We start from the raw sequence: 10582 nt of genomic DNA, 5'->3' as shown, positions 1-10582 counted from the left end.
TCCTACGGTGCTTCTTAGATCACCGTTGGAAATGCCTTCCTTCGTTGATTACTTCAAAATGACAGCTTCCCAGAAAGAATAACTTCACAGGGAGTTTAGTTCCCTTACTATCTTTCAACCAAGTTTGTTTTTCAACAATTATTACGCCAGTTACTTTTCGGATGGCTGCAAATGATGGACTCTAGCTTTAAAATGACTGTTCAGCACCAAAGTGACTTTTGCAGGGCAGTCTTTTGTCTTCAGATTTACTCATATTTGTTGGAATTTTGAAACACACTTTCAAAGAAAATGTGACTACTTTCCCCATTTTTTGCATTCATAGACGAAGTGCACGTTGTACTTCTTACAACACGTGTGCATGCCAGACAGAATGAAAGCTTAGCCCGATGCTGATTGGCTGATAACAACATGTTAAAAAAAAAAAAAATTTTATCCAGCCAATCAGCATAATCAGCATCATTCCTTCATTGCATCGAGTTTCACTGTCGCCATCTTGGTTTTTGAGCCTGTTTTCTGGTTGTCTTCGTCATCGACTCCATAATTTCCCCAATAAATCAAAGACATCATGCCCTCTTTCCACAACATAATAAACAAAACATTCAAGAAGGTGTCATCCCTCATAGCTGTTCAAATGTCTAGCCCCATAAATGTGGCCAATTTACCGGACTACCTCCGTAAACAAAGTCCACACTTGGTACATGTACCTGACAATGTAAAACTTTGTCTAGTTTCTATTGTTCACATTTAGACTTTGTAGTTTATTAGTCCCATAAATGTGACGGTGTACTGGTCTACCTCCCTATTAACCAGAGTAGGAAGTCCAGTATTACTGTCACATTTATGGGACTAACCTTCACATGCAGCTAGCACGCACTACGCATGATGGGCACCGGAAGTTAGTTTGTGTGACGCCTTCTACATGTACGTCACAGGTCAAGCAAATCTATCCAATGAGAGCTCAAATGACGTCAGCCCTGACAAGCGTTCTGTTTGCAGGGAGGGGGGTGGGGGTACAAGCGAAGGTACTATGTTTTATTTTTAAGTCCCAGAAAATGTCACTGCGTATGTTCAATGCCTATCCGGCAAAATATCGTTTGCTTAAAGAAAGCCGGTGCCGGCTAAATATACTCCAAATGCCATATTTGAATGTCAATAAAAAAGACAGTCTGATTAAAATTCATGTTTTTATCCATGCCCAGCATGCATTGTAAATGCAGGGGCGGATCCAGGGGGGGGGGGAATTGTGGGGGACAACCACCTCCCAGCTAGCTCTGCCCCCCAAAAAAATTGTCATACAAATTCCTAAAAAATAAGTCAACCCCCCCCCCCCCCCCCCCCCCCCACTGTGACACCCGTATGGAGAACAATGGAGCATTCGCTCACTCGCCACTAGTGAAGCTCTGTCTACGTGGGAAGACTGGGCGCTCTGAGCAAACTTTCGTTGCGGAAAGTATGTTTGTTAAACTTACTTCCTTGTATCGCATCACAAAATACAGATTTTCCTCTTTCACAATATAACTTTTTCATGATTAAAGGCGAATAATTATGTGCACTTTTTAATTGAAAAACGGGTAACTCAGTGAAAATTTTGGGTTTCCTATGGAGTTCACGGCACAAATCCCCGATTTTTGAGGGTGCGGGTTTACTTCTTCGAACAGCACAAGTGTGAACCCGGTCGCACAAGTGTGAACCCGGGGGGGGGGGGGGGGCAACAGCCCCCCATAAAACCTTGTCGTCCCCCCCCCCATTCGCCCCCCCCCCCCCCCCACTGAGATTTTGAGTTTCTAAAAAATCATCATTGATCTACATGACGCCCCCCATGAAATGTCCCAGCCCCCCCCCCCCCCTCCCCCCCCCCCAGCGCCCCCCACTGAAAAAATTACTGGCTACGCTTCTGCTCGCACGGCTTCTGAAAGATAACACAATAAGCTTTCCATTCATGTAACAAACGTTTTGAGTGGTTGAGAAGAACAAGGGGCACTTTTCTTGTCAAATCAGACATCGCTTTGGTTCTGAGGATCGACCGGCTGCTTATGAGTCATGTATAGTCCGGTCTACGCAGTGGGTTGTGCAAGTCGCCGGGTAAATGCACTGTTGCGCGTGACCGCAGAGCATGCAGGGCTTTGATTTTCTGCACATATGGGTGGCAAAGTTCTCCATACGCAAAAAAAAATTATAACTTCAGAAGAATCTACAGTAGTTCAATCACTTCCACCTAGCTTTCTAAGGCCAAATGGTTAACTTTTCAGGCCAAAATTGGCAAACTTACTTTCACTGTTGTGACGTTTTTTCGAAAGTCCTCCACGTCGTGCCCCGCCAATTTACGAACGCGCAACGAACCACGTCAGATTGGTTTGTGAACAAATCCCTGGTCCCTGTACTACTGCAATGATTTCAGAAGCATTGGGAAGTGCGAACCAGTTATTTCTGCGGCGCCTTACTCACCAATGAAAGCTACCGGGCAAATTTTGTGCTGGGGTAGTTTCAGGGTTTTTAGCTTGGGGGAAAAGTCGTTTTTATTTTAATTCACAATGTTTGCATACCATCTTTTTCAATTCCCACAATTTTTATATCAAACAATATTGGAGACCTGTAGGCCTATCTCAGAAAAGATCGTCTTCAAATTCAATAGTTTGCTAAAAAGAAATCTTTTTTAATTCTCACAATTTTTATATAAAACAGTATTGGAGACTTGTATCCAAGAAAAGATCGTCTTCAAATTCCATAGTTTGCTAAAAAGAAATTTTATTTTGAACTGAGTTCCCTTATTTTTGTATTGATGGATGGCTCACCCCTTTTTCATTAAATTGTTATAGCCCTTGTGGAACGTATATTCAAATTTTTACAGGTGCAATTTTTTTTCATCAAGCGATAACTCCCCCCTCCCCGCAACGCCCATTTAGAAATATTTAGAGTGCCGCGACTTCTATATTCCCTATTTTTTAATAATATTCCTGTATTATATATTTAATATTTGATATTCCTCTATTTAATAAATGTAGCCATAGAGGGCGGGCTTTCGATTAGTGCGGCGAAATTAACTTGTCCACTGATAATAACCCCACCAGGATCCAGGAATTTTACCAGTATATTATTACCAGTATATTTTTTTGGGGGTGTCACAGTGGGGGGGGGGGGGGGGGGGTGCATTAATTTTAATTAGTTTCTATGACAAAAACAATTGACAGAGCTGGGGGGCGTTTTGACCTCCCCCCCCCCCCCCCCGAATCCATGCCTGCCCACCTCCGCCCAAAAAAAATGTAGACAGCTTAATTTCATTTTACAAAAACATTTTTTAGGGAATATCGAAGGGAAGTCAAACAAAAAGTGCGTTTTGTTCTTAAAGTAGAGTTGTTTCTTGGTAGTGGGGCCTACACAAGTATCATTAATTCATGAAAGGGGATGAATTGAAGAGGGGGGTGTTAATAGGTAAAGTTCTATTTTTTGGTGTTCATTGGGTGCTAGAAAAAACATTTTAAAAAGGCTTTTTGTTTTCAAATGAGTCACCGTGGTGTCACTAAGCCCACAACAGCAAAACACAACAGGTCCACAACAAAACAATGTAATCAAACAATGATTAATTCAAGACAACTTCAACTTATTTGAAGTTGTCTTGAATTAATCAAAGAAGCTATTGTCTTGCAGACCGAAGTGGGGCCACCAGAAATGCCTTGAAGATTAATCCACCATGGAACAAGTGAAGACGACTGTTTTAATGCGAAATTGTAGTCTATTCATCCCCGTTGCCACTTTATAATACAAAGAAAGAAAAGAGAGGAAACACTGCACCCCTCCCATAAAATGCAATCTAGCCCCGCCCCTCAACATAAGGAATTGGCAACAACTGGCCTGTCGGTTACCACTTTCTGAATCCCCCAACACTAAATGCTTCTGGATCCATCAGCAATTTAGCTGTGTAATCATATTTTTAATTGCATGAAGTAAATTTGTGATTGGGTTGATATATTGTTTAAGGAATTTCTTTTGCTATCCTCATTATGAAGCCTGCATGCCTGATTACAAAACCCAAGTGGTGACCCAGCTGTAGAATTCAGAGGCGGGAGCTTGGTCCATCACTGAGGGAGGAATGGAGGCATAACACAACAATCATCTAACCTCAAAGATTTCTCCTTGATTGACTCAAGTCATTGCATGCAATGATTTATTACATGATAATAATCATAAAAAGAACACAATGTCAAATAACAATCCCGGACGTCTTAAACTTTGCCCAAAATATCTGGAAAAACAAAACAAGAGCTCAGAAATGTTTCTGCACCAATAACAAATAATACGAATGACTTACAAATTCCAACATATCTCTACTCATAGTTAACCAATAAACTTACTTCTGCCAAATGGTGCAAATATCAGATATTTAATTTTTATTTTCAAGTTAAGACAAGATAAGTTTGAGGTAGCACCATGTGAATAAATCTCTTTTGTGAGTATGTGTGGTTCTGAAAAGAACCGGAGGGACTTAACGTTTCGAACAGTATGCTCTGCCCGTTGTCAGGAGAATGAGGGATTCCAACGATGATGATATAAGATGGGTGTGGTGAGGCGCGAGAAGGATGCAAATTAACTGGTGAAGCTCGAAACCGGTGAAGCTGAGAAGGATGCAAGTTGACTGATTTATTCACATGGTGCTACCGCAAACTTATTTTAGTATCTTTCACCATGCAAACCTTCAAATCTTATTTTCAAGTTAGATGAACAAATTGACTGTAGCAGGATGACCGTTCCGGATTACCGTATCGGAACAGGAATCCGGAGGTCACAGGGTCAAACCAGCTCCAGTCAATTTCTTTGTTCAACTTTCACGTTATTATAATGCACCGAGATAGTTCTCCTTTGTGGTTTATTTTTATGACTGAAACCAAACTATCCAGAAGTCAGCAGATTATCCTGACTTGGAGTCCGTGCCCGAGTGATGACCTTATCTCACAGAGTTGCACATTAATGATCACAAGATAAAAATCACAATGATGTAGTTTGTAAACCATGGCTTAAAGGCATAGGAACATTTGTATTTCATGCAATTTGTTCTTTTCCAATACATGTAATATCATCACTGTTTCACAGAAGAATACTCTAAACCTAACATGTTGAAGCTTTGGATATTACACTTTTCAAAAAAAGAGTGAAATATCCATGCACAAACTTTTGATCAATAAATGCGATTTCGTCCACAGAACTCTTATTTCAAAAATCAGTCAATTGACTTATCATTGGAAATCACCTACACTCCTTGATTTCTTCTTAATGACAGCAAGCCAGATGGAATAATTTCACAGGGTATTTAGTACCAGTACGATCTTCAATCCAAGTGAGCTTTTTGATTTCAATTCGGTAAGTTACTTTTGGGATAAATGCAAATGATCCCATCCCATATCCCTTTAAATGCGTAAATGAATGAGTAAAAAAATCCCCGTCTTTTAAAATTGCAATCAGTTCGGCTTCGCAAATACAGTGTTTAAATCTCATTTTAATCAAAATCTTCTTTCATGTGTCATGCCAGCAACAACAGTTAGACATTACTAACATTCAGTTTACATTTCCAATGTGAATAAATCAAAACGTTGATTCAAAGTATACTTTTTCTCTCCTACAGAACCGTTTTTACCAAATTGAATGGTTGCATTTGGGCATGTTATAAACCACTGCTATCACCTGGGCAACTACAAAATATCAAAACTGTTAGAAACAAAAATGTCAGTTTTTGTACAGAATATTGATCATTCTTGGAATAAACAAATCTAGTGTCAATCAATACTTTAAAGAGGCTTGCAATGAAAAAACAAGCAAATTGTCCACCTGTACCTATTCCAACATAATCAGAAACACAGAAACATTTTCGTGTATACAACAATTGCAATGATTGGTCCTGAATGGGCAAACATGACTGTCCTCTGACAAAAAATGCATCAATTGGCAATGCAACATTCTTCATGTATGTATTATACATGAATTGTTTGACAGTATGAACACTGGTTTAGTAACTCTCAATATGCACATAGGCCTATAGTTGAATAGTAAACAAACTCCACGTTATACTGTCCTTACACAACTGCACCACTTTAAAGGTATATTACATAAACAGTCAAGGTGAAAGATCTATACAAACGTTAGCAAACTGGAATCATAATTTTTGCCATTTTATGCATAATTTACATTAATTTACACTAACGATTTGATAATGAATGAAGCACAATCACTCAAAAGAAACGTCTGTATGGGCACGTGAACTTGTCAGGATTTTGTAATTTGTACAAAGCTGAGGCAAATGCTTTTTAGCAAAACTACCGTCTCTTTTTCAGGGTTTAATTTTTTTGTATCATTCTGTACACTAAATTTTGCACAGCACCGGTCTATGGAAGGGTGTTGTGCAGCCATATGCGTGTGGTCACATTAGTTTGTTTGAATGCCATATTACTACATTGATCGGACAACAGGGTAGGAGGAGGCCTTTGTCACAAAAGTTGAAGATATCTCACACAACTTTTACCTAAGATGATGCGATACAAGGTGTTTTCTCACAAGAAATGGAAAGGAGAGGTGGATTCTCCTGTTTAATTGACAATTAGATTGTAGATTTATACTCAGAGGTCACCCAAGATACAAGGTCAATTTAATATCACTTTCAAGTGACACCCAGAATGCTTAGTACAGTGCTATTATGTTTGAAGATTTCAATGAATCATTTTGTACAGGAATTGTTGATTGACTTTTCACATTGATTGATTGATTGATATATTTTTTTTAGGGGGGGGGTGGGGTAGAATGAAGAACTATGCTGGGTAGAATGAAGAACTATGCTTGGTGTATTTGTATTCATAATGTAAGAGGATTCCGAATAAATCTATTTGTATTGAAACCGTTCTGTTGACTTTTTATTCATTATCGAGCCCCTTATTGTCCTCTGAAAATAAAGGTTTTATTGTTATTGATTGTTTTTTTTTTTAAATTTGTTTTTAACTTATTGGGTTTTTTTTTCGGGGGGGGGGGTTGCAGAGTATTGACTTCACATAAAATGACCCATGATACATGCTACTTGTTTCAATTTAATGCAGCTCGTGAGCGTGGTGCATTCATAGGGAACAAAGTGAGAGTTATGACTTGGTGGGAGATTAATAGGCTTTGAAATATCCCTCTCTTGTTTCCTTCAGGTGAGGGAGGTCTTGACTGACAACTTGTCTGACGAGCTCAGCATCGAGGCCGATGTTACAAAGTGACAAGCGGCGTAACTTAGAGAGACCTCGGAGATGATGAGTGAGAGCCCTCACTGCATCCAAACTGAATGCATTGCCATCAAGGTTAAGCCATCCTAAACCATGCCCAGCAGGAAGGATGCCGATCAGCTCCTTCACATCATCATCTACCAACCTGCATGCACAGAGAAGCAAGACTGTAAGGGATGACAGTATGTGGCTGACATCTCCCATCCGTGCATGCAGGTCGGTGTCATACAGTGAGAGAACATCCAACCTGCATCCTTCCAGTGCCTTCAATAGATCAACAACCTCATCCGGTGATCGTTGGTGCATATCCAAACCAAGGCTGCCTACTTGTTCCTGCATGCAGAAAAGACTGTGTGATACACGCCCCACGTCAAACCATGACTTTGCCTCAATGTGAACCACAATGTCTAATTGAGCACGGCGCTGTCCATCTACCTCACCAAGTGTTTCCTCAAGGAGGCTAAGCTCCTCCTCCTTCTGCTCAGACAAGTAGTAGAAAACATATATCAGCCCAGCTGACTTCATGTTGTCACTCAGAAGAATTCCCTTGAGAAGGGTAAGCTCCTGCTTTATTACATGCATGAAAAACTCTGTACCTTCAAGTGGCGGAGTGACATGCTGTAAGTAATAGCTCAGTGATTTCAGGTCTTCGTTACTGTTGCAGTCTACCACAGTTGGTCTGACTAGTTTGGTTGCCAACTCTTCTGAACCAGACTCAATCAACAACCACCGAGCCAATCTCTGCAGATTCTTTTCTTCACCTTTCATCTTTTTTATGTGGCTCAGAATGAGACCAGCAGCCTTTCCTGATCTACCGCAACAAAATCTCAGCAAGTATTCCATTTCATGAACATTATGGGTTCCAATCCGCTTCAACTGGCGACAGAATTTTGTTTTGCCCCTAAAAAAACTGTCAAGCAATTGCACCAGGTGACATGCTGCGAAGTATTCTTGGATGGACTTGTGGGGGAAAGTGACCAACACCTTTACATCCGGACCAATTGTGAACATTTCACGTTGAACGAAACCCACACGACAACCCTCAGCTAAGCAAGACTGACAATCCTGAAATTCAGTTTCATTGAACATGAGTCTTTCCCCTCTAGAGTCTAGTAACCCTTGCAATGCAACACGCCCCAAGTTGTCAATGATGGACATCATGGTGCACATCATGTGCTGATCACCCATATCTTCATTGCGGCGAATGAAAAGAACCTCTGCAAACTTTGAAAATAGCTCGGTAATTTTCTCAGGCAATGATTTCTTTTGACTCTTCCAAACAAGGCACAGCATCTGGGAAATGATTGGAACTACAGCCATTTGCTGGAGATTTGCATTGACTTTCAGATGTGAAATCAATGCCTCTCCCATGTCATCATCAGGAAGGTTTAATTTGATGAACTTAGCTGTGTCTTGTGGTGTGAAGCCACATGCTTGAACTTGAGCGTAAGTTGGGTGACCTCCCAAAACATAATTCACCTTGTGTGGTCGGGTAGCTACCAACACAAAACTTTTTGTAAGGACTCTGTTGTGTAAGATATCCTGAACCCTGTACACGCCCTCCTCAGATTGCAAAACATGAGATGGAATTTCATCTAATCCATCCAACAGCAAAGCAATGCCTGATTCATGATTATCAATGAACCCTTTCACTATGTGTTTCGTCAGTTTGGTGTTACGTGCTAGAATTTGGTCAAATATGGCATCCAAGACACAGCTAGATTGCTGCATTTGCCTCAGCTTTATCCAAAGCACAAGATTGAATCTACCAAGAAGGGGTTTTGAACCAAGTGTGATGGAGGAGTTTGCAATTTTCACTAACAGGGTTGATTTACCCGTCCCGGCCCCACCAATAAGAAGAATCTTGATTTCCTCAACTACTTCTGGATTTAACAAATCATCCAAGGAATTGAGAGTAATTGTTTGATTAATATCTAACAATCTTTCTCCTTCTGGTAATGTCACCGACCTCTCTGATTTTGTTTTGCCTGGAATGTTCTTTTTGAGATTTAGAGGAATAAAGAATTCCTCAATACCCACTTGACGTGACTGCAGTGTAGGGTGTGCAGGAATAGTCGTTGCAGTTTGCTTGTAGTTGTCGATAATTTCCTGTTGCAAATCCTCAAAGGTAACCGGCCCCTGGAGTCCGGTGATTTCTAAAACAAATCATACAATTATAATGAGTAATTTACTAGAAAACAAATTATCATGATTCATTACAATTCTTTCAAGCTACAATTCAACCAAGCCAACCAATCTGCTTGTCCATTTTCCACCACCTATTTTTTTTTCTGCATTATTTTTTTTTTTTTACCTTTCTCCACATAAGCACTGAATTTGTTTCAGTTTCTAGTACTTTCCAGTAAAATGTACACTAGGATTGAAATTTACTTATCAAGATTTTTAAAATTTTATTTGGGGTCCCCGAGATCACAATATTCATACAAATACGCACGAATCAAGTGAACACAACTGTAATAAAGTCAACGTGGAAATTTGGATCACTTCATAAACTGGAATTTTAAATACTGCGCGTTGTTTTGTCATAAAAACATAAATACTGCACGTTGATTGGTCATATTTGTTCCGTTATTGTCAGGAGGAATTTCTTTTTAAGAGTGTGATTACGGCGAACACCCACTGAATCAACCCCCTCTCCCTCCAAAAAAAAGAGAGGAATGCAAGCAGAAGAAAACCACACATGCAATAATCTAAATTGCGATTACAAAACTAAATGCGTTTCTCATTCAATATTGTTTTTGTGTGATTATGGGTTTCCCCAAAATTTGGTTTGTAATAAGGCCAAAAAAAATAATAGTTCTGCTTCCGATTACATGGTCATGCCTCTCAAAAATAGGGTCGGTCGGTGCCAATTTTTTTTATGCAGATTAAAAAGGGTTATTCAATTATATGCAAAGTTTTAGCCTGAACTATTTCCATTGCACTACGAAAGCTATACACAAAAAGGCCACAAAACGTGAATAAAACCTACCTTAATTATTGTCAATATATTGACGTTCGATAATTCGTAAAAAAATAGTGGAAAATTCACGTCATTCGCATCATATGCACAACATTAGTCAAGATGGGAAGCTGGCCAAAACTCTGAAGTGTGTGATGAACTGTGCATGTGTGGCCCGCGGCCAACGGGTCGAAAATTTCGGGGAAACACGCTGCATTGTATCTCTCCAAATACGAGTAGTGCGATCTCAAAATGAATCTTGTACAGGGCAAATACATACACAGACAAGCTAGATCAATTCTGTGAATTAACTTGCAAAAATATTCTTTCTCCATCGGTGTTTTCTTGGTATTTTTACGATGTCGGATCCGACCATTTG

At 39.9% G+C, this 10582-nt stretch overlaps 1 protein-coding gene across 1 annotated transcript; it reads right to left on the bottom strand.

Moving 5' to 3' along the window:
• Window positions 1–6997: 6997 nt before the first annotated feature.
• LOC119732979 lies at window positions 6998–9407 on the bottom strand (the record flags this gene model as incomplete). The annotated part of the gene is made up of 1 exon (XM_038206562.1): window positions 6998–9407. A coding segment is annotated over one exon (2277 nt), but the record flags the coding sequence as incomplete, so codon positions are not given.
• Window positions 9408–10582: the final 1175 nt, after the last annotated feature.

This window comes from Patiria miniata, unplaced genomic scaffold, assembly GCF_015706575.1.
Source record: "Patiria miniata isolate m_02_andy unplaced genomic scaffold, ASM1570657v1 HiC_scaffold_25, whole genome shotgun sequence".
Taxonomy (NCBI): Eukaryota; Metazoa; Echinodermata; class Asteroidea; order Valvatida; family Asterinidae; genus Patiria; species Patiria miniata.
This window is presented reverse-complemented; position numbering and strand designations above follow the sequence as displayed.